Source organism: Hemiscyllium ocellatum, chromosome 7, assembly GCF_020745735.1.
Source record: "Hemiscyllium ocellatum isolate sHemOce1 chromosome 7, sHemOce1.pat.X.cur, whole genome shotgun sequence".
NCBI lineage: Eukaryota > Metazoa > Chordata > Chondrichthyes > Orectolobiformes > Hemiscylliidae > Hemiscyllium > Hemiscyllium ocellatum.
The window spans coordinates 67,082,396-67,109,203 of NC_083407.1; the positions used below are offsets into that span (position 1 = coordinate 67,082,396).

Genomic DNA, 26,808 nt, shown 5'->3' on the forward strand with positions numbered 1-26,808 from the left:
GAAATCACAGCAATTAAATAACTATTCAGTAATTTCACAAAATTGCTACTTTCACCAAATATCCAACTAATTTAAGTTTTGCTCTAAAAAATACATTGGAGATGTAAATTTTAATAAATTAATGCTTGCATGCCAATATAAAAAGAAACAAAGATTACACAAAAAATAAATCAGTGTTTGTTTTGTGTTTCAAGTGAAACTGATCCTGATTATGCAGTTTGTACAGAAATATTATACAAAGCATTTTGTTTCAAATAGAGATCTATAAGCACAATTTACACAACTCTGACAAACAATATTATAGTTCAAAATGCAGAAATAAACACTGGAATGTGTCACTGAATGCAATATCAATATTATATTCTGACATCTGGTATTGTAGATTTATCCTTAGTCCAGAATCATAAACTGTTAAAATACAAGTGTAGTTAAATATTTCAACAAATGCTCACAATTTTACAAACATGAGGCAAATTCCACTTAATATATGATTAAAAAAGCAACATTTTCTCATTTTAATTGAAGATCTCTGACAAGTACGTGCAGCAGCTTTGATTTATATGAAAGTACCAAGTCCAACCTCGAAGGTTTAGTTCTCCAAATTACATTATGATGTGTCTGAGTTAAGTACACAATAAAAAAGTACAAAGAATTGCTGTCATTTCAACCTGCTCACTCAAACAATTACCCAGGTAAAATAAGTTAACTCATTCTTCCTACCATTTTTTAAAAATTTCCCTCCTAACAGTTTCAAAACAAAATATCTTCATTTTGGATGAGCATCTCAACCAACAGTCTTTGATAACGTATGTCATTCAAGGCAGCCATGGGATCCTGCTCTGGAGCTCGCATTAGAGTTGGTCCAAACACAATTCCTAGATTCTCGGCATTCATTAGATTGTCCTTCTCATGTAGAGTAACCCTGGAAAAAATGCAATAATCCATTTTAGTAACTACTGAATTCCAGTACTTACTTTGATAAAAGACTGGAATTAAAAACAAATCAACAGTATTTGGAAATTAATACAATTTAGTATATCGGTACTTTTAACATTCAATCCTAATTCTAATCAGTTTTCCAATCAGATACTCAAAGTGTAGAAAAGTTGAGATGGCTGCTGTGCTTTTACAAACAAGAATAAACTGTACTGAACTCAAAGCTACCCTGCATTGAAATATATTTTTGTTTAGAAATGTTATCTAATGGCATTACATTTGTTTAAAACTTGATAACTTCCATTAAAAGCAGTAATTAAGAATTTTCTTTTTGTAATGTTGTATCATTTTTAAATAGGATACAACTAGATATGTAAGAACAAAGTATCAAACAGGTATTTTGGTCTACTAAGTTTGCTCTATTCAAACATATCCTTCATGCATTCTTGGCAACTAAATTCAATCTTCTTAAATTTTCCAAGGATAAAGCTCAAGGAAATTTCTTCTGAGCCGCTGCAGTCATCTAATAAAACTTTGTGGTGTCAAACATTCTAATCAACTTTTTCCAAACTTTGACAGTCTTTATTATTCCAGGAATATCTTGCAATGCACAGATAACCAACTAGCTACTTCTTCCCACAAAGCATTGGCCTAAAATCTTTTTCTTCATCCTGATCTCCATGGACTTCTTTGTCATAAGGTTGCTCACCCACCGAGAAAAGCATTTTCCAGGGCCAAACCCCATGCCAGCCCTAACTTATATAGTTTTACTTCTCTTCAATATCCCATCATGCCCTCTGAGTTCATCTTGTCCACAAGATCCACCTCTTGCTCCATCAGCCTATGTTTTATTCATTCATGAGAAGTGAGTATCATTAGTTAGGGCAGAATTTATTGTCCATCCCAATTTGACCTTGATAAAATGGTAATCTGCCTTCTTGAACAAATATAGTCCTTGAGATTAGGGAGTTTCAGAATTTTTGACTACAGCAATGGTATAGCCCCATGCCAGATGGCATGTGGCTTGGAGGGGAACTGAAGATGTGGTATTCCTATGCACCTGCTGCCATTGTCCTTGGTGGATTTGAAATGTGCTGTTGGAGAAGCCTTAGAGAGTTAATGAAGTCCATTTACAGACAAACAATCTGCTCCCACTTATGCTGGTGAAAGGAATTGATGTGGAAGGTGGTGAATAGAGTATCAATCAAATGACTATTTAGTCCTAGACGATGTCAAGACTTCTGAGTGTTATCAGAGCTGTACCTATTCAGGCAAGTGGAGATCATTCCATCACATTCCTGACTTGTGCTTCATAGATCATGGACAGGCACTGGGGATTTAGGTGGTGACTTGTTCACCCCAGAATTCCTAGCCATTGACTTGCTACTGTAGCTATCATTTGGCTGGTGAAGTTCAGTTTCTGGTCAATGACAGCTCAAGAATGGTGGTATTTTTGAATTCAATGCTAGTAATGCCATTGTATGCCAAGTTCCCATGATATGCTTCGGTCTTGTTAGACATGGTCATTGCCTAGCACTTTTGTGGCATCAGTCCAATCCTGGATATTGTCACGGTCTTGCTACATATGAACACAAGTACTTCAGAGTCTGAGTCATGAATACTGCTAAACATTGTACAATCATCAGCATCCCCACCCTCTAATCTTCTGGTGGAGGGAAGACCATTGATGAAGCAACTGAATGTGGATACTTCCCTGAGGAATTCCTGCATTTATGTCTGGGACTGAGATGAATGACACCCAACAGCCACAACCAGCTTCCTTTGAGCTAGGTTCAACTTCAACCAATAGCAAGTTCTGCCCTGATTTCCACTGACTCCAATTTTACTCAGGCTCCTTGATGCACTTCTTGGTCAAATGGTGCCTTGATGATAAGCGAATGCTCATCCCTAAAGTTCAGCTCTTTTGTCTATGTTTGGAGATTGGAGTGAAGTCAGGAGCTGAGTGAATGTTATGAATGTTAATGTCAGTGAACAGATTATTGCTGGGAAATGGATGTTGATAGAACAACAAACCTGTTCCGTTACTTTGATGATGATCGAGTACGTATAGATAAAGTGATAATCGGCTGGATTGGATTTGTCTGGCTTTTTATAGAAAGGTCGTATCTTGCTAATTTTTCACATTGCTGGGTAAATGCCAGTGTTGTAACAAATTTCCAGTACTAATGTAATAATGTTTTCAGGGTAATAAGTGTTTGCAGTACCTAGTGTGTTTGCCACTGTTATTTCTTGTGCCTTGGTAGATGCTAGGGGGTCCATTCAGCTACATTCCTTGCTTAGAACAAGATGGATCATACTTCATTGAAGTATTAGATTTTATTCACACTAAGCTGGTGACAATCCAATCTTGCTTTCTGACCTCCATGATATTTGACACTAACAGCTCCTCTCAGTTCTGTATACCTGTCCTTCAAAATTTTTGCTATGACCCCTCTCCCTTAAAAGTACATCTTTGACCGCTTCTCATGGAAACTGACTACCCTTTCTCTAATCTCCTTTCCCTCTCCAATATCTTTGCATGCATTGTTGACTCCAAAGTCTGTGCCCATCTTGCCCACAACCCATGGTTAAATCACTCCAATCAAGTTTCCATTTCTTTTACAGCATTAAAAACCACATGCTAGGTGATGGTAATCATGGCAAGCTACAATTTGTTGAGCTTCTTAATTTGCATGAAACCTTTGACATGGTTGCTCAGTCTATCCTTGATTCAGCTGACTGGGACTGTAATTTCCTGCTCCATTGTTATCTATACAGTTAAAGCTAGTCAAGTTATCTCTAATGCCATTCCTGCATGGTTAACACTGGTGCTCAACAAGGGTCTATTCCTATTTATCCTCTACATGCTACCCTTGCTGACATAAGACCATAAGACATAGGAGCAAAAATTAGGCCATTAAGCCCATCGGGTCTACTCTGCCATTCGATCATGGCTTATAAGTTTATCATTCCCATTGTCCCACTTTCTCCCCATAATCCTTGATCCCCTTGACAATCAAGAACCTATCTATCTCAGTCTTGCATAAACTCAATGACCTGATCTCCACAGCCTTCTGTGGCAGTGACTTCCATGGATTCACCACTCTCTGGCTGAAGAAGTTTCTCCTTATCTCCATTCTCCTTTATTCTAAATCTGTGCCCTCAGGTCCTAGTCTTCCCTACCAATGGAAACATCTTTCCAACATCCACTGTGACCAAGCTATTCAGTATTCTGTAAGTTTCAATTAGATCCCCCCCCCTATCCTTCTAAACTCCATTAAGTATAGACTCAGACTCTGCAAATATTCCTCATATGTTAAGCTTTTCATTCCTGGAACCATTCTCATGAACCTCCTCACAATACCTTCCAGGGCAAGTACATCTTTCTGAGATATGGGGCCCAAAACTGTGCACAATACTCCAATGTGGCCTGACCAGAGCCTTATAGAGCCTCAGAAGTACATCCCTGCTTTTATATTCAAGTGCTGTCAAAATAAATGCCATTGTTGCATTAACCTGCAAGTTTATCTTGAAAGAATACTGGACAAGAACTTCCAAGTCTCTTTGCACTTTAGATTTCTGAATCTTTTCTCTCATCTAGATAATAGTCCATACCTCTATTTTTTTCTAACAAAGTGATTGCCCTCGCACTTTCCCACCTTGTACTCCATCTACCACTTCTTTGCCCACTCTCCTAATATGTCCAAATCCTTCTGCAGCCTCCTTGCCTCCTCAATGCTACCTGTCCCTCTATCTGTCTTTGCATCATCTGTAAACTTAGCCAGAATGCCCTCAGTTCCTTCATCTAGATTGTTAATCTACAAAGTGAAAAGTTGTGCTCCCAACACTGAGCCTTGAGGAACACTAGTTGTTACTGGCTGCCAAGCTTCTGTCCGTGCTAGCAACGTGCCTCCAACACATGGGCCCTTACCTTACTCAGGACCTCCTGTGCGGCACTTTGTTAAAGGCTTTCTTGAAGTCCAAGTAGATAACATTCATTGGCTGTCCTTGGTCTAACCTGTTCCTCACTTCCTCAAAGAATTCTAGTAGATTTCAGGCATGACCTCTGCTATGAAACCATGCTGAATTTGCTCTATTTTACTATACACTTCTAAATATTTCGAAATCTCATCCTTCACAATGGATTCCAGGAAAACGTGCAATATTTCACATGTGCAAGGACAATACCAAACACTGCCTCACTGTTACTTATCTCAATCCCTCCATTGTTTCCAATTTGTCAGATTTCTTGTTCAATATACGCTATTTAAAGAGCAGAAAGTTTCTTCATCAAAACATCAAAAGACCAAATGCAATATCTTCAGTCTCCATCATAAACTCTTCCCTGACAACTGCTATCTGACACAGAACCTAACACTTGCAGCCTTAATATTCTATCGATCATTAAGATCGGGTCATTAGAAGGCAATAGGTCATTATAGTAAACTAATTTGTAATATAAACTGTAACCTTCAGAACTGGAATACTGAACTATTAAAAAAAAAGGCAATTATTAAATGGGTTTCTTTAAAAAAAGTGTAATGGTAGTACAAAAAGCAATATTGATACAATTTGAATTCCAATGTCAATAGGCCTTTGCAGTATAATGTTCCAACATTGTAAGTTCACTATTCTTAACTGAATTTATTCTATGATGAAGAGAAACTGGTTTGGTATAATTGATCCCCTGTGATTTTCTTTTCATACACCATCAGACTGATTAAAGAGATTTTAAATTTGTTTCCTCTAAGTCAGGAATAATGTCTTTTGGAGAGACATACAAGGGAACAAAAGTATAGTACATAAAATAATTTAATTACAAGTTACATTCACTGCTTAACAACTTGAAATGCTTCTAGAAAAAACTACATCAAAAGGTTAAGTTTAAAGTTTCCTAACATGACAGCACTTATAAATGGTTAATATGAATGGTCATGATCTATTTACCTTTTTAAATGAGCCATAAGGTAACTCAGGGTTTCACAGTGTGCAGGTGGTAACATTTTTAGTGCTTCATGGACTGACTCCAATCGCTCATCAGGTTCTGGAATCTCTGCAATCAAAATAATATCAATGTCAAGAAATCGGGCTCATTAGTGCTCAGTTTTGCCCCTTATTAGTCTCTTATAACTCCAATATGGTGTTGAAAATGTATGAGGTGAAATTTTATGATTATAATATTGATGAATATTAGTAACTGTGCTCACACCCATGCGATAAACAGAACAGGCAGATCATATGTTCAGAAGCACAAAGGAACATGTTTACTTGCTGTATTTAAAGGGATCCATCAACTAAAAATCAGTGTTAACTGATTGCTTTATTACCATTCATGCAAATCTACAAGTGTTTGGTACCTTCTTTTGTTGTTTGATGTTACAAAACTCTACATGAAATGCTTTGGCATTCGCTGACTTCAAAGTTTCCACAAGTTAATTGATTCCCAAACAGGAAATTCTAAGAGGTATTCCAGATAAAATACAGAATGACTTGTAGAATGAACAGTGGCAGAGTAAGGCAAATTACTGAAAGAGGGATGAGGGTTTTCAGTAGGAGACCAAATCTGCCAGAGTGCCTGGGGAGCAAGTCTACTGCTTGAACCTTAGTGAGGAACAATGGATGGAATCTTCCCAACCCTGAATGATAGGCCACGATGAATCAATTGGAAAAAAAATAGGTGAGATTAGCATAGGTTCTTAAACCTCCGGCTGGAGGTTTAAGTGTAGGCTTAAGTGAATACCAGGTTTCGTTGAGGAAGGTGATCAGCAGCGAAGTAAGGCAGTCAGAGGAGGAGCAAACTACTGCAGCTGCTGAAGGTACGAGGATAAAGCCAAAGTAGAAGGAAGTTTAACTGCAAAGTCACAGGCAGCAGCTGTGATTCCTATTTTCTGTTCACTTTTCTCCTGTTGTTAACTTAAGGTTTAAGTCATGACAGGAGATCCCAGACCTGTGTCATGCTCTTCGTGGGGTATGGGAATTCAGGGACCGTTCCAATGTTCTTAATATGCAGGAATTGTGCCCAGCTGCAGCTCCTGTCTGACAACTTGACAGCTCTGGAGCTGCAGCTGGATTCACTTTGAAGAATCCACAAGGCTGATGAATCGTGGATAATATAAGTTGGTCACACTGCAGATACAAATTACTGAAGAGGTAGGGAATGGGTGACCAATGGAGAGGAAGAGTAGAAAGGTAGTGCAGAGGTCTCCTGCAGTCATCTCCCTTCAAAACAGATATACCGTTTTGGATACTGTGGGGGAGATTGTTCACCAGGGAAGGTGGCAGCAGCCAGGTTCATGGTACCGTGGCTGGTTCTGCTGCACAGAAGAGCAGGAAAAAGAGTGGTAGAGCTATAGTGTTAGGGGATTCAATTGCACAGGGAATAGATGGTCATTTCTGTGGCTGCAATCCAGAGTCCAGGATGGTATGTTGCCTCCCTGGTGCAAAAGTCAGGAATGTCTCGGAGTGGCTTCAGGACATTTTGGAATGGGAGTGTGAACAGCCAGTTGTCGTGGTGCATATAGGTACCAACAATATAGACACATAGCAGGATGAGGTCATACAGCTGAATTTAGGGAGTTAGCAGATAAACTAAAACATAAGACTCAAAGGTAGTAATCTTAGGATTGCTACCAGTGCCATGTGCTAGTCAGAGTAGTAATGGCAGTTTAACTAAAATGAATACGTGGCTTGATGAATGTGCAAGAGGGAGGCACTCAAATTTCATGGACATTGATATCAGTTCTGGGGAGGTGGACCAGTACAAACCAGATGATCTGCACCTGGATAGAACTGGAAGCAATGTCCTAGGAGGAGTGTTTTCTCGTGCTTTTGGGGAGGGATTAAACTAATAATGAAGGGGGATGGGAGCCAATGCAGGAGGTCAGAGGGATGTAATGTGGGGACAAATACAAAAGACAGTAAGGGGAAAAGTGAAAGTGGAAGGCAGAGAAGTCAAAGACAAACATCAAAAAGGGCCACAATACAATTTTAAAATGGCAATAAAATGTCAAAAAAAATGAGCTGAAGGCTCTGTGTTTCAATGCAAGCAGCATTTGCAATAAGGTGCACGAATTAACTGTGCAGACAGTTTTTAATGGATACGATGTAATTGGCATCATGGAGACCTGGCTCCAGGGTAACCAAGGATGGAAACTCAACGTCCAAGGTTATTCAATTTTCAGAAAAGGCAGATGGAAAGGGAAGGGAGGTGGAGGAAGAGATGAACAAAACAGTAATGGAGGGCATTAGCTTGGACAATGTGGAATCTGTAGGGGTGGAGCTGTGAAACACCAAAGGAAAAAGACATTAATGGGAGTTGTGTACAGACCACCAAACAGTAGTTGAGAATTTGAGGATTGTATCAAACAGGAAATTAGAGATGCATGCAGTAAGTGTAAAGCAGTTACTATGAGTGACTTTGATTGGATTAACCAAAGTGATAGGAGAATCGACGTTTCGTGCAAGAGCCCTTCATCAGGAAACACTTGCCTGAAGGCGATTCTCCTGTTCCTCAGATGCTGCCTGACATGCTGTGCTTTTCCAGCACCACACTCTCAACTCTGATTCCAGCATCTGCAGTCCTCACTTTCCCCTAACCAAACTGATAGCAATGTGGTGGAGAAGAATTTCCTGGAATGTATGATGGATGGCTTTCTCGATAAATATTTTGAGGAACCAACTAAAGAGCAGGCCATCCTTGACTGGGTATTATATCATGAGAGAGGATTAATTAGCGACTTGTGGTGCGAGATCCTTCAGGGAAGACTGACCAAAATATGGTACAATTCTTCATTAAGATGGAGAGTGGCACAATTAAATCTGAAACTAGGGTTCTGAACTTAAAGAAGGCTAGTTTTGATCCTATAAGGCATGCACTGGCTAGGATAAGCTGGAAAAGGATACTAAGGGAAGGTGGATACTGCAGATGCTGGAGATTATAATCAGGATCAGAGTGGTGCTGGAAAAGCACAGCAGGTCAGGCAGCATCCAAGGAGCAGGAAAATCGACGTTTCAGGCAAAAGCTCTTCCTGATGAAGGGCTTTTACCTGAATCATTGATTTTCCTGCTCCTCGGATGCTGCCTGACCTGGTGTGTTTTTCCAGCGCCACTCTAATCTTGAAGGACACTAAGGAGTTGATGGTGGATCATCAATGGCAGATATTTAAAGAACAAATGGATGAATTTCAACAATTGTATATCTGTAACAAGCATAAAAGTAAAACAGGGAAGGTGGCTCAACCTTGGCTAACCAGGGAAATCAGGGATAGTGCTAAAGCCAAAGGAGAGGCACATAAATTGGCCACAAAAAGTAGCAAACCTGAGGACTGGGAGAAATCTAAAATCCAGCAGAGGAGGTTAAAGAGTTTAATTCGGAAGGGGAAAATAGAATATGAGTGTAAACCTGTGGAAAACATAAAAACTGATTGCAAAAGCTTCTCTGGATATGTGAAGTGAAAAAGACTTGTGAAGACAAATGTAGGTTCCTTGCAGTTAGAATCAAACGAATTCATAAAGGACAACAAAGAGATGGTAGATCAGTTAACAAATACTTTGGATCTGTCTTCACTAAGGAAGACACAAATAACCTTCTGGAAATGCAAGGGGACAGAGGGGTAAGCATGAAGGAGGAACTGAAGGAAATTCTTATTAGTCAGGAAATGGTAATGGGAAAATTGATGGAATTAAAACTCAATAGGACCCCAAGACCTCAAGCTCTGCATCCCAGAGTATTTAAGGAAGTGCCCCTAGAAATAGTGAATGCATTAGTATTCATTTTCCAGCATTCTGTAGAGTCTGGAAGAGTTCCAATGGACTGGATGATAGTTAATGTAACCCCACTCTTTAAAATTGGAAGGAGAGAGAAAATGGGGGAATTATATACAGGACATGGATAAGGCCTCTTCTGGAATATTGTGTCCAGTTCTGGTTGCTCAGTTATAGGAAGGATATTATCAAGCTGGAGAGAGTTCACAAGAAATTTACCATGATATTGCCAGGTATGATATGTTCGAGTTATAAAGAAAGGCTGGATAAGCTGGAACTCTTTTCACTGAGGAGAAAGTGAGGACTGCAGATGCTGGAGACCAGAGTTGAAAAATGTGGTGCTGGAAAAACACAACAGGCCAGGCAGCATCCGTGCATTCCTGAAGAAGGGCTTATGCCCAAAACGTCGATTCTCCTGCTCCTCGGATGCTGCCTGGCCTACTGTACTTTTCCACCACCACATTTTTCAACTCTTTTCACTGAGGATAGGAGGTTGACAGGTGACCTGATAGTAGTTTATAAAATAAGTGAGGTACAGATAAAGTTAATGATAGTGGCTGGAGTCAAGTCTGAACTAAGTGGCATAGATTTCTATGGTTGGTGTCTTATCATCATGTTTTTGAAGGGAGTATTCAAGCAGGAAAATCGACATTTCGGGCAAAAGCCCTTCATCAGGAATAGAGGCAGGGAGCCTGCAGAGTGGAGACATAAATGAGAGGGAGGTGAGGGTGGGGAGAAAGTAGCATATAATACAATAGGTGAATGGGGGTGGATGATAAGTCAGAGAGGAGGGTGGGGGAAGGTAGGGTGGGTTTTTGGGGGGCGTGGACCTGACCAGGTTCCCTCCCATCCTGGCATCTTCCCCTGCCACCGCAGGAATTGCAAAACCTGCACCCACACCTCCTCCTTCACCTCCATCCAAGGCCCCAAAGCAGCCTTCCACATCCATCAAAGTTTTACCTGCACATCGACCAATGTCATTTATTGGATCCGTTGCTCCCGATGCGGTCTCCTCTACATTGGGGAGACTGGTCGCCTCCTTGCAGAGCACCTTAGGGAACATCTCTGGGACACCTGTACCAATCAACCCCACCGCCGTGTGGCCCAACATTTCAACTCCCCCTCCCACTCTGCTAAGGACATGCAAGTCCTGGGCCTCCTCCACCACTGCTCCCTCACCACCTGACACCTGGAGGAAGAACGCCTCATCTTCCGCTTCGGAACACTTCAACCCCAGGGCATCAATGTGGATTTCACCAGTTTCCTCATTTCCCCTGCCCCCGCCTTACCCCAGTTCCAACCTTCCAGCTCAGCACTGTCCACATGACCTGTCATACCTGCCTATCTTCCTTTCCACCTATCCACTCCACCCTCCTCTCTGACCTATCACCTTCATCCCCACCCGCATTCACCTATTGCACTCTTTGCTACCTTCCCCCACCCTCTTCTCTGACCTATCACCTCCATCCCCACGCCCATTCACCTATTGTTCTTTATGCTACTTTCTCCCCCCACCCCGCTCTCAGTTATCTCTCCACTCTAAAGGCTACCTGCTTCTATTCCTGACGAAGGGCTTTTGCTCGAAATGTCGATTTTCCTGCTCCTTGGATGCTGCCTGACCTGCTGTGCTTTTCTAGCACCATTCTAATCCAGACTCAGGTTCCCAGCATCTGCAGTCCTCGTTTTTACCATTTTTTGAAGGGAGTCCAGTCTTTTGCAGATACAGAGTTCTACATCATCAATCCTACTTTCTGCTTTGTCTGCTGAGGCCTCCAATGCAGCATCCAAATATATTGGAGCTCATTCTGTTTCTTTTATGCTGCTCTTCATGTTCTTTAGATCAGATTCACTTCCTACACAACTGAAAGCACCTGCCAAAAGTCACAATGCAGTTTCATATAACAGATGTTAACAATCTTTAAGTTGCAATTTTAAGACACTTGTTGATGCTTGGAGCCAATGAACAGCATGATTAGCACTATTAATCATTTTTATGATGCCTGTTTTCAAAGGTCGTCCAATTTAGCCCCCACGGAAGTTTTAAAAGATTATTCAAATTTGCAACATTTGCAAACTTAACGTGAATGCCTTATTTCCTGTTGATACAAATTAGAATGCTTGAAGATACCATCATAAAATGGGGAAGGAGTACTTCTAACTTAAAAAAAAATCCCCTCACCAATTATGGCCAAATTCTTTGCAGTCAGTGGCTAAGCAACAGTGCATGTTGCTGATCTCTGAGATGCCTATTCATAAGGATCTAGCAGACCGTGCAACGAGGATTTTGCTTTTACTGATATTAGTGTGAATGGTGCCAAATCAAGGGGATGTTCCGAGTTATCTCACGAAGTAGAGCAAGCAGCCAATCATATTGATAGACAATATACAATGACATAAAATACATTGTTTCATTTTTATTCTGAATAAAATCCTACTGAAAACAAAATAAATGATTTGGAGTTCAAAGTGTTGAAGGAGAAGTATTAAAGAAATAAAATATTTTAATAATGTGATTGTAATCGTATAAACTAATCAAAGAATTTTGACATTATACATGTACAAAAATAGGCCTTAGGCCCATGTGCAAAATCATGGTTTGTGGTTTAATTAGACTTCTTTCGTGAAGTAAAAAATGTAAAATGTCATCAGTTTCTGTGAAGACAGGCAAAGTTGGATGGTCCACTGTCTGCAGCTGCACTCAGATACAAAGTTACTTGCCATTAAATGTACCATTGAAACCTGATAAGTAAGACAAGTATCAGAGCCTTCCACTTGGACCCACTATTTCATATTAGTTACATTTTTACCATGGCAACAAATTGGGAACATTAAGTGCACACAAATGAAGCAGTCACTTTCTTTCAAGGAAAAAGTATATGTCACTCCTTTGCATCATGGTTGTATTGTAATGCATGAGAATCAAGTCCTGTGATTCTTTTGCTTACATTTTTCTGACTAACTTTGAGTTGCTTGATTTTTGCAAGGTTTCTCACTGCAAGGCCTAGTGAGTTCTCTTGCCATATCTCACCAAATTTGCTTCATTAATTGTTATGCACCTATGGTGCCTCTCATGTCCAATCTCCACCCATTTTTAATATGTGCTGCTCCCAGAAAAACTTGCTGCTCGGCAGATATCCCAGAATTCATTGGCATCCTTTCCACATTGTGCACTAGGGTAAGCACTGTAAATCTGGAGCTGGCCTGCATAGGTGCTGACATTTACCTTGATCATAACAGATGGGGAAATCAGTGCCATGCTTTATAGACAGATCACTGGAGGTCCTGCAGGATAGCATGATTCAGGCTTCCTTTTGCCCCAAGACCAACAGTGGAGGCCATGACACCAGACCATGCAGCCTGGTCTGAGCTTGTGAGGTTTGTGCAGTCTCAACTGTCTGGAGGAACGTCCAGCACTATAGGAGGAAGGTCAATGACCGCCTTCGCCCCGCAGTGTAAGTGGCATTATCTTCTCTTCAATACCTTGCACTCACTATCCTTTCTAATGTACTCACCTTGGTCCAACGTTCTCACTCTACAACTTTGATTATTGCTTGTGTCATCTTCTCAACTGTCCTAATCCACTCCAACCTGCAACATCACTAACACCGCACACCCTTTGTACTGCCCACTTACTTGGTTAAAACACCTTTACAAGCTGTGTCACCTACCTTCATTCCCTGTAATACCTATCCCTATCTTGTTTCACTAAGAATGCTGTCTACAATAGGGAGAAAGAGTCAAAGCAGGTGATGTTCTGCCTGTCATTTGACTTCTCACCCCTCATCAGGGAAAGATCCTGATTCTGGCCACCTTGAGCTCATTCCGGATTGATATGGGGTCTGTCCTTGACTTACTGCAACAGGAACTCCATAGTGAAGGCAATTGTCTTGATATGACTGAGGCTTGCTGACAACTATGTCAAGCTTCACAGCTTTTAGTCTGACTAAATGGAATGACAAGACAGCAATAATATGAGGTAAAAACAATGACTGCAGATGCTGGAAACCAAATTCTGGATGAGTGATGCTGGAAGAGCACAGCAATTCAGGCAGCATCCAAAGTGCAGCGAAATCGACGTTTCGGGCAAAAGCCCTTCATCAGGACAAAGGGCTTTTCCCGAAACGTCGATTTCGCTGCACTTTGGATGCTGCCTGAACTGCTGTGCTCTTCCAGCACCACTAATCCAGCAGTAATATGAGCTTGCTTTCCCTGGCTGAGGGGACAAAGTACAAAAAGGAAAGGCAAAGCCATGCAAGGCAGGGATGTTGTGAGCATTCAAAGTGGAACAAAGTGAGTGAACTCTGCTCCAGTCCCTGAGCTTGGTGAAAATTCTTGAGTGCACAATGTCCTTGCATTACAATGATAGTTGCAGCACTAAAGTGCAGAAGTATCCTATAAATGGACTGGAGATGTGCCACATGGGTTCTTAGAGTCTGGAATATGTGAGATGCTAATGTCTGCAGTGGTGCCCAACAAGTGGCACTGAGATGTTGGTGCGAGTGTCCAAAATGGAGGTTGGCCAGAGCGGAATCAACAAAATGCCTGCTCTGATTTCCTTGTTGAGTTTTCCTGATGTTCAGATCATTTCGTGATTTTGGTAAGATTGAAGACTGAATATTAACGAGGTGAGTTGTGCCATGAATAAAACATTTAACAATCATTCATCGCTGTTTGGCATTTCACTGATGATTAGTGAGAATCTTGCCACGCTGTTTGAAAAAGGCATAAAAAACGGCGAGATTTGCTCACAACATCAAGATTGGCTTTGCCATACTTATCACCCAATTCTGTCACACATCTCGCCATAATCCATGTCACTCAGTCCCCTATAAGATTCCGACTGTAGTCTTTTATATGCTCGTTACTTTATGAACATGTATTCACTGAGCATATTCTACTGTATTTCATAAGGGTATAGTGTTACCTCATTTTTATACAATGTACATACTGGTCTCATAAATACATAGATTTTATGTATGCAGTAGTTTTATAATTTCTGTATTAATCTAAATGTTTTATGCCATCGTAATATGCACATACTATTTTGCAATATATTAATTTTTAATTTTAATATTAATTTTCCATATAAAAATTCGACACGAGCGTCGTAGTCACTTCAGACAAACACTGACAAGCACTGGTTTTATTAAGAATTCTGCACGATATACAATATTGATACCTATACATCAGTTAAACATTGAGAATGACGGGTCTCAAAGTAATGAATGGCACCTTACACACTGCTTTCATATTTGAGATATAAGTCAACAAGGAAATTTTCCCATGATAGCTACTGCATTAGAGGTGACTCCAGCTCTAAACAAAATCAGTGATGAATCATGTACTGCATGAATCAGTGTCTGAGGAATGTCGTTGATCATGAGTATGAACTGAGTACCACAAAGGATTAGAAAAACAGCTGCCAGCAATAAGTGTGCTCTGTACAAAGTTGAATATTTAAGAGACAGGATACTGCATACCAAAGATTGCCAAAATTAAAGTGATAGGGAAAGGAGACCATGTGTTCACTTGAGTCAATCAGAGCAATATCTAACTTGAACCAATTACAGCGCTGCCTAGCTTTCAATTAGTATTACTTTTCTTGCTAGCAATACCGGATTATATCTTATCACCTTCATGATTATAGTCTTAAAAGGACAAATGGATATTAAATGGTTAAATATTTACAAAGTTAGAGTTCTAAGACCGGAATTCTTACATGTTGTGAATCAGTAACAGCTTTCCCCCTACTTCACTTCTCCAGTCAGATCTGTGATTCCTGGAAAATCTTGTCTGGAGCAAATTTGGTTGTTTGTATAGAACCAACATAACTATACGGTAGTTTGTCAGTGATCTTTAGATATATGAGTGGATGACGTGAAATATATTTACCTCATTTGTAAAGCTTTATAGATGCTACACTGGTATTAAGCCATTAGGTAAGCAAATGTGTGAAATAGCAGATAGACTGAAATCAAACTCTTAATATATTTACAAGTTTCTCTGACTGGAAAGTGTAACAAATTGGTGATTTGGTGGAATTGTAAATTACATTAGAGCGCCACCTAAAGTCAATTTCAGACCAGGCAATTACAGCTTACAAATTGACAAACACATTGTCACAGTTATTCTAAAGATCAAAGAATCATTGCTGCAGCACAGATTTCAGTGACGGGACCATGTGAAATCCCCAACAGCAGACACTATGGGAATCATCCAGGGAACAGAATTTTCTGAAAGGCAGTTTCCCTACATTTCAAACTCTCTAAGAGAATCCAATAACACTGTATAATTTGTGGACCTATTCAGGTTTAATAGTTACTCAGGATCAAAAACCTACTACAACTCTTGGGTAACTATTAAAATGAAACCCTGACTTATCAATAAACACCCAAAAAACTGTTCTCCTCCGAAACGTGACACCCTGGACCCCTGACAATCACTCACCTGGCCTGATCATTACCCATAACCTGATCTGATTCGAGCCTCTCCTGCACCTGATCTTGTAGACATGGCCCCCTTCTAAACCCTCCACCATCAGACTGACAGCTTCCTGACTTGAAACAACGCTTCACTCTGACAACCTGAAGTACCCTGGAAACAAATACCCACCCTATAACCCACATTTGATCTGATGAAACCCTCTCACCACTCCCCCCTCCCCCACAATGCTTGCCTGATTCCTTCAGACCCGACTGGCCTGACCTCTCCCTTAGTCCACCCAAATCCTTTCACCCATTGGACCCAAGATCTCTGACTCTGCTGCTGCCAGAATGGGCACTCCTCTATACTAAACACTCATTTGTTTACCTGCACCCCATCCAAATGGCATCATGACCCCACACCGACCTGGCCCACTAATCCCCTCATCCACTTATACTTAAATACTACCTTTCACAGGAGCTGTCAAAGTATCTGACTGCTTTCCTGGACATTTAAATCACAAACATGACACACTTACTGTTGCAAGAGGGATCTTTGCTTCCATACAGATTCTCTTCACTACTGGTTTTGTGCATTCCTCGTAAGAGGAAGCTCCATTCCAGGAATATCCAGTGCAGAAGATATCCAAAGTTAAATGGGTGACTTTTAACCCAGTTAAGGTTGGAATTAGAGTTTCCAACACTGAACAGAATATCTACACTGTTACTGACAAATGGTGGGACTTAGCAAGTTCAACAATATTTAAATTCATTTTAAATACATTATACATAAATCAATAATATGAAAATTTGATAAAAAATAAAATCAATATACTCACGTGCAGCTTCAATAAATTTTGGGTAGGCATCATATGTAATAAGTGGAATGGGCAAATCTCTGAAGTACAGTTTAAGTGCACCTGTGATTATATTTATATCTTCATAATTATTTACCGAAATATCTGCTTTCTCACCATCTAGAACACAAACATTTACAAATAATCAATGCAAAACATTTTCAGCACAATATAATGATGACATTCTTGCATTATATTCAATAAGTTTAATATAAAATAGTAAACCTATTTTAATTTTTCCATTTCTTTAATGTCTTCACATAACATCCTCCTACAAGGAAAGCATGGCAGAATACACTGCAGATATAATGATGATCATCACGAATGTTAGACAGCATCCTGAAAAGTAAGACATTTTCTTTAATCACATGTACTATACATGGTTAAAAATCACACAACACCAGGTTATAGTCCAACAGGTTTAATTGGAAGCATACTAGCTTTCGGAGCGACGCTCCTTCATCAGGGGACAATCACCTGATGAAGGAGCGTCGCTCCGAAAGCTAGTGTGCTTCCAATTAAACCTGTTGGACTATAACCTGGTGTTGTGTGATTTTTAACTTTGTACATCCCAGTCCAGCACTGGCATCTCCAAATCGTGAGTACTATACATGAATTGTATCAAAGTTAGAACATAAGAAACAGGAGCAGGAATAAGTTACTTATGCTTTAAGCCTGCTAATTACTGATCTTCTGCATCAACTGCACCTTCCTGTTCCATTTCCATCTCCTAATTTCCTTTGTGCCCAAAATCCAATAATCTATATGGTAAATTTACTCAAGTACCGAACATGTATAGCTTGTTGCAATGTAGAATTCGGAGTTGTCCTTCTCCTTTGAATAGATGCTCCTCATTTCCTGAATGGCTGACTTCTTATTCTAAAACTGTGACCGCTAGTTCCAGACTTCCCAATCAGCAATCATTCTCTAAAACATCTACTTACTCGACTGAGTCCATTTAGAATTTTATGATTCAGTTTGGTCACTCATTCTTCTAAAGTTTGGGGAATATAGGCGTAGCTGAAAATGTGTTGCTGGAAAAGCGCAGCAGGTCAGGCAGCATCCAAGGAACAGGAGATTCGACGTTTTGGGCATAAGCCCTTCTTCAGGATTCCTGAAGAAGGGCTTATGCCCGAAATGCCGAATCTCCTGTTCCTTGGATGCTGCCTGACCTGCTGCGCTTTTCCAGCAACACATTTTCAGCTAATATCTCCAGCATCTGCAGACCTCACTTTCTCCTGGAATATAGGCGTACTCTATTTAATCTTTCTCTGCTGGATAATCATGCAGGAATCAGCCTTGTGAATCTTTGCTGCACTCTCTCTACAGCAATCATATCCTTCCTTTGGTAAAGAAACCAAAATTCTACATTCTAGTTGAGTGATCCCATTAAGGCCTTATATAATGAAGTAAGGCAGCTTGTTTCTTCCACTTCAATTTCTTTGTAATAAAACTTAACATACGATTATCTTCCAAACAGCCTGATGATACTGAATTAGAAGAGTTTTTTTTAAATACGACAATCAACAGAGCTTTTAATTATAGATTTTTACGAATTAAAATTTCATCATGTCATGTTGGAATTGAAATTCCCCAGAAGATTGGCTATTCAGGATTGCTAGTCCTGTGACATTACCACTGTGCCACTACCTTAGCGAATAACTTCTAATATCGATGGTGCAGTTACAGAGGAACTAGTAGAGGCTGGCTCAGGACCATGCAATGCAGCAGCCAGAAAATCAACAGGGAGAGGCTGCAGAAAGTTTGATTTTCATGGGATGTCAGTTTCACTGGCTGAACCAGCACTTGTCACCCATCTTTAATAGCCTCCTTCTTAGTGAACCAGCTGTGTTTGTATAACAATTAACGGTTGTCCCCGCGTCTTGCTCAGAGGGGAATGCTCTTTCCAGAATGTCATCCCTTCAAAACAAGACTTTTCACCTTTCCTAGTTGGTTGAAGGGGAATTTACACGAAGAGCTTATGCCCGAAACTTTGATTGCCCTACTCCTCGGATGCTGTGCTTTTCCAGTACCACACGCTCTACTCTGATCTCCAGCATCTGCTGTCCTCACTTTCTCCCAGCATGGTGTTACTGACACATTAGGCCGCTCATATGCACTGAGACGCAATGATGGTATCAGCAGTAAGTTTTCTACAGAAATCAAAAATTGCAAATGTCTCCAGACCAATAGCCAGACTGATGCTTCCAATTTGCAGGAAATGAATGCCTATCTAGATACCCTCTAAAAGTGGTGCCTAGACTTTTGACCTTGGGAGATAGCGATTGGAGTGGTGACTTCCTGCTGGTCTGTGCAAAATGATTTGCAGTGCTGTTCATCCAGACAAAGCTAGTATGCTGGCCACTTCATGATCATGTGTGACCAGCTGTCCCAACCCCAGTGTAAAGTGTTGCTCACTTCCAGTTCTGACACCAACATTAACACCCTTAATGGAAGACTCCTATATTACAGTGTTTTTATCCATTCACTCAAGCCATCTATATCTTTTTGCAGTTTTGTTGCACCCTTTTCACAGCTTATATTTCCAGCTAATTTTGTATCATCAGCAAATTTATATTACACTTGGTCCTCTCATTGAAGTAATTGATGCAGATAAAAAGCTGAGGCCCAAGCACTGATCCTTGTGGTACCCATTAGTTACAGTCTGCCAGCTTACATATTGTTTATGTATATCTATTCTGTTTTTGATCTGTTGAGAATCCTCAATTTTGGCTGAAGGGATGTACTATACATGCTTATAACAAAATGGCCCATGTCTGCTCACACAAAATGGCTGACAGACAAAAAGGCAACCTGTCTTAGCTCTAAAATACGAGATGGCTGACAGGAGATAAATAAGACTAACAATCTATTCCAGCCTTTAATTAAAGAAAATGACACCTTTGAACAAAGTTACACCATTTCAGACAGTATTGAATAGACTAATCTTAGCCTTCATTAAAGGAAATAAAAATTGCCCCAGTGAATGGATGAACACCAGGCACAGAATAAGCCCAGTCACCTCTTTAAGTCATTATCAGAACAACAGTTAAAAGTTATTTTGTAGTTATTTCTTTAAAATGAATTAGTCTGCAATAGGTTCTAGTTAGAAATTCCCTAAGGGATTATGAAGATAGTTTTTAGCATAAAAATAAATAACCAATGTTTAATAAAAGTATTAAAAAAAAACATTTAGATCTAGATGTGAAAGTTAATTAGCTTCAGGAAATATCATCATGTGCCCTGAACAAAATAGATTGCTTACAGCCCATTAATCACAAAATACTAAGAGTAGGAAAAACTGTATTTAACCTTATACTTTATAACTAACTTCCTAACAAAAATCAATATTACAAATCTTATAGCAACAAGTTAAAACTAACTTTTGTATTTTTGCACACATAATTCAGACTGTGGGTAATATAAGAGGAATAACTGAATTTATTAATAACTGAATTAAAGACAGCACAAGATACAATAAATAATAGAATTCAAACTGCTTCTATAGATAAAGCCAGCCTGAAAAGGAGTGTAGCAATTAACTTTGGAATGTGAATGAACAGGATGCATAGAAAGATCCCAAAGACTAGATATTATATAGTGCCTGGTAAACACAATGGAACCATGAGAACCTGAGGCTATTCTAAGGATGCTGACATTGATTAGGTGTTTTACCGGAGGGAAGGACTGTAACCAAGTTGTCTGTGATCATTTAATACAGAAATGTATAAAAGTACTGCTTTTTGCTGGGCAAGTTACAGTGTATCATTGATCTATCTTCTGATCTGAACTAAAGATTAAATGAATAACTGAATTTGTATGTCGAGGCCAGGCTCGGGGGAAGATCCTTTGGCCCTCTCCCTGCATTAACCAGTTTCTACATGAATAAAGTTCCACTCGCCTGAGTTCTGCTTGTCTCCTGTGTTTTCACTCCGCTTTTCTCTTACACTTGCCAATATATTGCCTCCAATACTACGAGCTTGAATCTTGGGTAAGAATCTCTTTATAAATTTGAAATTTATAACTCCTGCCTTCACTGGTTCTCCATGTCCACTCTATCATCCACCCCCTTGCAGCCATGTATATATGTAACTGTAGAGGCCAATCCTTGAGTGGCAAACTGTTCTAGAGCTGACACAGATGCCTAGCACTGTGCTGAGGTTGACAGATTTCTTTTCTTCCAATAGTTCTTAGTTTCCAATGCCATTTGCTCACTTTCTTTTGTATTCTGTTTTTTTCCATGCCCTGACAGATTATTTGCTGTGAGGCAGAAAGACCAGCAGCAAGGATATCTAATGCATTGACTCCAATATTGGTCAACTTGAAGTTTTGCTTACAGATATCCCAGTCTGCAGATGTAGACAACTTATTGGTCTTCTCTCATTAGCAAACTTCCCATAAAGCATGTTGCTTTGGAGATGTGGCTGTCATCCACTCTGTTCACATGATCCAGCCAACGGAGTTACCACTGATTGAAAAGAGCAAACATGCACACTTATGTACTTCTATATTCATTACTCTGTCTTGCTGTAATATGCTTTTTAATAAAAAAAATCATTCATGGGATGAGGGTGTCACGGTCTAGGCCAGCATTTCTTACTCAACCTAGAGGCTAGTTAAGAATCAGCCAAATTGCTGTGGGTCTGTAGTCATGTAGGAGAGACAATGGAGATCAGGTAAGGAAGGAAATTTTCTTCGCTAAAGAGTATTAGTGGACCAGATGGGTTTTCCTGACAATCAAAAATGGTTTTACGGTCATCATTAGACTCTTGATTCCAGATTTTTATTCAATTTAAATTCCACCATCTACCATGGTGGGATTTGAACACCAGTCCCTAAAAAATTACCTGGGTCTCTAGAGTAACAGCCCAGTGAGAATACCACTAGGCCATTGCCTCCTGTGCTTAATATTCACCTCGGGCAATGGAGGTGCTACCTGTACAGCCGCTCCTCTTGACTTGCCTAAATTGTCTATGTTTTGTTGGCGAGAGCCGAAGCCTGGTAGACACAGAGCTTTATATTTTCAGTTAGCTTTTTGTTGAACTTCTCAACTTTAACATGACAGCTGTACCATGGCTATCCTGGTACTGGTTTTGGCATCAAGTGACAGGTAACTTGTAATTACTGGCCCAAGGACTGTGAAGCTGTCCAGAGTGAGGTTTTTGATGCTGATGGAAACCGGAGTCTCCACATTCTGGCCCTTAAATACTTTGGACTTTGGTAACTTATTTGTCTGTCCAAACCCCCTACAGAACCAGGAGAACCCATCTGCAATCTATTGCAAATGAACCTTTGCACAAAATGCCAGTGCAGTGTCATCAGCAAACAGCAATTCACAGACTAGGTCATAATGCAACTGGACCTAGGCATGCAGTCTTGCCAAGATTAACATTTTAATATCAGCTCAGGCACACAGGTAGACGGCAACATTTGTGTTGCTGAAAATGTATACTAGCAGCATGGATAAAAGAAAATGTTACCATAAGGAGTCAGTGCCAGATCATACTTCCGTTTCATCCCACAACTGATCCTGAGAACTGATTTTGCTCTAAAATAATTGACAAAACATGTTCTGATTGAAATAGAAATGATATCTAGAAATCCAGACAGGCAGTTACTTCTGCAGCAGTTTAAGGAGCCTGTCTCTGCTGAGACGATCAAAAGCCTTGGTGAGGACTTTGAAGACAATGCATAGTTCATGATATATTTCCGAAGTGATAAAACCATACTAACTGTTGATTTTTAGCCCTGAAGCTACAGTGATTCAGGATAAATACTTGCTGCCATTATGAGCAAACATCTTCACTATTTAACAAGATGATGTCTTAATAACTGTTGCGGTTAGTGTGATCTTGTTTGTCTAGAGGCATAAATGTTCATGGAGATGCTTCAGCACTGCCAGTTTTCTTGTTTTGACTATTTCAGATGGAATGCCACAGTTTCTCAGGGATTTACTGCAGGAAAGGTGGTCAATGGCTTTGTTCAGCTCCAAAGTATCGGGCTTGCTGTTTAACTCCTTCATGACAGGAAATCTGGAATGAGGCTGAAAGCTTCTTCAGTTAACATTCTCCATTAGGCAGAATTCAGTGTAATGCACCACTCACCTGTCCATCTGTTTGCTAGGTCTGTGCTAATCATTCTTGTTGGTCTTCAAGCGGGCTGATTTGCTTGCTGCCAGGCTTACTGTTTTCTTGATTTCTTTATACACCCCTCCAGCATTCCCTGATTCAGCAGCTGGTTGTATGTTGTTACAGTTTCAACCAGTGCTAAGCAGTCTGTTGAAACATGACAATGGCAGCTCTGAGAGCATTGAGATTTTGTCTGCAGTCCATGAGGGCTCTTCTCTTGACCACAGTAACTGACTTCATTTCAGTCCAATAAGGCTCAAACAAGACAACATTCTTCTGATCTCCTTCCCCTTATGCAGTCAGTGTATATTTATAGCTGGTGCTATGCAGATGATCCCACCTTAACACACATTCTGGCTTTAGATGTTGTCCAAAAGAGTCAGATCAAGGAAGTTGAGGAACTCATTGAGTTTTTTCTGGTCAGCGGTACAGCAAATTTGATGAAAACTTTTCTTTTTTAGAGTGGTACTGTTTCTTTGGTTGAAGCCGGACATTGCTACACAATAGGGAGTGGTCAGTGTCACCGACAACACTATATAATTATGACTGGTGGTGACACTGTTGAATCTGGTCCATGTGATAATATGTTTTAACTGGGAGAAAGTGAGGACTGCAGATACTGGGGATCAAGAATCAAAACGTGTGGCGCTGGAAAAGCTTAGGAGGTCAGGCAGCATCTGACGAGCAGGAGAATTGATGCTTTGGGCATAAGCCCTTCATCAGGAATGTGGGGGTGTTGCTGAGAAATTAATAGGAGGGTGGGGGTGGGGCTTATGCCCGAAACGTCGACTCTCCTGCTCCTCAGATGCTGCCTGACTGGCTGTTCTTTTCCAGCATCACACTTTCGATACTGCATTCTAACTGGTACCAGTAGTGTGATCTTGGATGTCTCCAGGACACTGTGAGGCATCGCTCAGTGTAGAAGTAGCTATTTATTAGAAACTCCATTGGAATCAACATAACACCAGCAATGACCGTTCATTTTTGTCATCCTGTCAATCCCCTGAAATCCTGTACAGTTTGGTCAAGCTACATAATCTTTACCAACTCTTGCATTGAAGTTGTCTCGAAGGTACAGTTCCACAATGCTAGGAATTTTGTTAATAGCTTGATCAGATGCCCTGCATAACTGATCCTGGACATTAGGGGTAGAAGTGAGCTTTGTAATTAGTTTAACAATCACAGTCATCCTGTGTACATTGTGAAATGGCAGAAGGTAATTGGTACATTCACGATGTATGGTCCTAACATTTCAGTTTGCAATGTGAAAGACAAATATCCTCTTTGCTGAGTTTCTCTTGGATAGATCAACACTCACCTGTTGAGGGTTGACCCTCTAAGGTCCAAGTACCCAATTAAAGCAAGCAGGCATCTAACTGATTGAGGACTATTTGGCTTCAGCCAGGCAGTAGCTAACCAACAATATGTGATGATCTCTCCCAGAAATTAGTTTAATTATGCTAATTGAACAAAAGCTTTTATTGAGAGTCTCCCAGCTCCCTTCCACATTCTGCTGCAAGAATTGACAGAAAGCCACATTGCAGTTGATCAATTACTGTGGGGGTTGAATCCTTTAGTTGTCTTCTCCCCTGCAACAGCTACAATGCAGCGGAACTATTTGATGGAGCTGGATGTCAGATTTGTGGGCACCAGTGCTTAACCGTAAGCCAGTGGGCCAGTAAGACATGCCATCCAACTACCAGATTCTCTCTGAGATTAGCCAGAATCTGTGAGGTACTTAGTTTAGGTTTGTTGTCATGGGAGATGCTACGTACAACTTGCTGATTAGGAAGCTACATCATGTGGGATATGTCGACACACTTGGCACTCTTTTTTCGGTTATACTGCTAGCCAGTGGTAAGAACTTAAAGCATGAGGTAACAAGCACACTAACCATTAGACACCACCACTAAACGAACATATTTGAAGTACCATACCAGAGACGTGCAATTTATGCACAGATATAATGCAAAACTGGATTAAACTAGTTCTCTTATCAATTTATATATGAGTCAGTTTATCTATAATGTGACAATTTGGCAAGAGATGGGACTACTGATGCTCTAGCCGAATTAATTTGAGTCAGAGAAGCTTCTCGCTAACCAACTGCGGAACTTGTGAATGTTCTTTCTATGAGAAATAGACTTAAAAATCCAAATCTATAGGAAAATGCATTGTGCATATGGATGGATTGACCCTTAACGATAGCAGCATCAACTGGTATTATCAGGAGACTGGTGGGACTGCCGACATGACTGACAATCTTTAAGTGTGAATGTGGAGTGGCTGCAGATGTTTTTCACCACTAACAAGGAAAAGTACCATATTTTTGACTGAAGCAGGCACAGAAAATCATAAAATCTAGGAGCTAATCAAGCCCACTCCACCATTCAATAAGATTAAGGCTGTTCTTCTACTTCAACAAAATTTTAAGACACAAAATCCAAACCTTTTGATATTTCTAGAATATTGTAGAATTATTTGTAGAAATCTATCAGTCTTGAACATACTCAGCCAGTGAGCATCCACATTCTTCTGGCACAGAATTCCAAAGATTAATTAAACTTAATCAAATTAAGATGTATAGGATTCACAATGACTTGACCCTTTGGATTCAGAATTGGTTTGCCCATCGAGGCATAGAAGGTAGTGGTGAAGAGTGCTTTTCTGGCTAGATGTCTATGACTTGTGGTGTTCCTCAGGGATCTGTACCGGGACTTCTGCTATATATATTACATGACTTGAAAGAAAATGTAGATGAATGGGTTAGTAGGCTTGCAGACTTTACAAAGATTGGTGGAGTTTTCAATAGCATAGAAGGTTGTCAAAGGATACAGTGGGATGTAGATCAGTTGCAGATATGGGTGAAGAAATGACAGATGGAGTTTAATCTGGGTAAGTGGGAGGTGCTGTACTTCGACAGATCAAGTATTAAGGAAAAGTATAGTTAATGGCAGGACCATGAACAGTACAGTACAGAGGGATCTTGGGTTCAAGTTAATAGCTCCCCGAAAGTGGCCACTCAAGTAGATAGGGTGGTATAAGCATGCTTGCCTTTAATGGTCAGGGAATTGAGTACAAGAGTCAGGATATTATGCTGCAGCTTTATAAAACTTTGGTTAGGCCACACTTAGGGTATTGCCACATTATAGGAAGGATGTGGAGGCTTTGGAGAGGGTGCAGAAGAAGTTTACTAGGATGCTGCCTGGATTAGAGGGTATGAGCTATAATGGGTCTAGAAAAAACTCTGGTTGTTTTCTCTTGAGTAGCGGAAGCTGAGGGGAGACTTGATAGAAGTCTGTAAAATCATAAGATGCACAGATAGGGTTAACAGTCAGAATCTTTTTCCCTCAGAGTCTAAAACTAGGAGGCATGCATTTATGATGAGAAGGGAAAAGTTCAAAGGAGATGTGAGGGGCAAGATTTTTTTTTACACAGAGAGTGGTAGGAGTCTGTAACACACTGCTGGGATGGTGATGGTAGATACAAAGGGGCGTTTAAGGGGCTTTTAGATAATCACATGAACATGCAAGCAGTGGAGGAATGTGGATCAAGAGATTAGTTCAATTTGGCACCATGCTCGGCACAACATCCTGGGCTGTGCTGTGCAGTTCTGTGTTCAATGTAAGCTTTCAAAACTCTCATCTCAATCCTAAACGACCTGTTCATTTTTCTGAGACAGTGTCTCCTGATTTCAGACAC

General features: G+C 40.3%; 1 protein-coding gene across 2 annotated transcripts in view; it reads right to left on the reverse strand.

Moving 5' to 3' along the window:
- Positions 1–662: 662 nt before the first annotated feature.
- Positions 663–26,808, reverse strand: part of chn1 (chimerin 1) — a 157,038-nt gene continuing 130,892 nt past the window's right edge. For both annotated transcript variants that reach the window (XM_060827931.1, XM_060827932.1), the window contains 3 exons: positions 16,961–17,098; positions 5,884–5,989; positions 663–922 (listed from right to left, as the gene is read on the reverse strand). In XM_060827931.1, the coding sequence (XP_060683914.1) occupies positions 751–922; positions 5,884–5,989; positions 16,961–17,098 (416 nt within the window). In that variant the 3' untranslated portion in view covers positions 663–750. The remainder of the gene's footprint in view (positions 923–5,883; positions 5,990–16,960; positions 17,099–26,808) is intronic.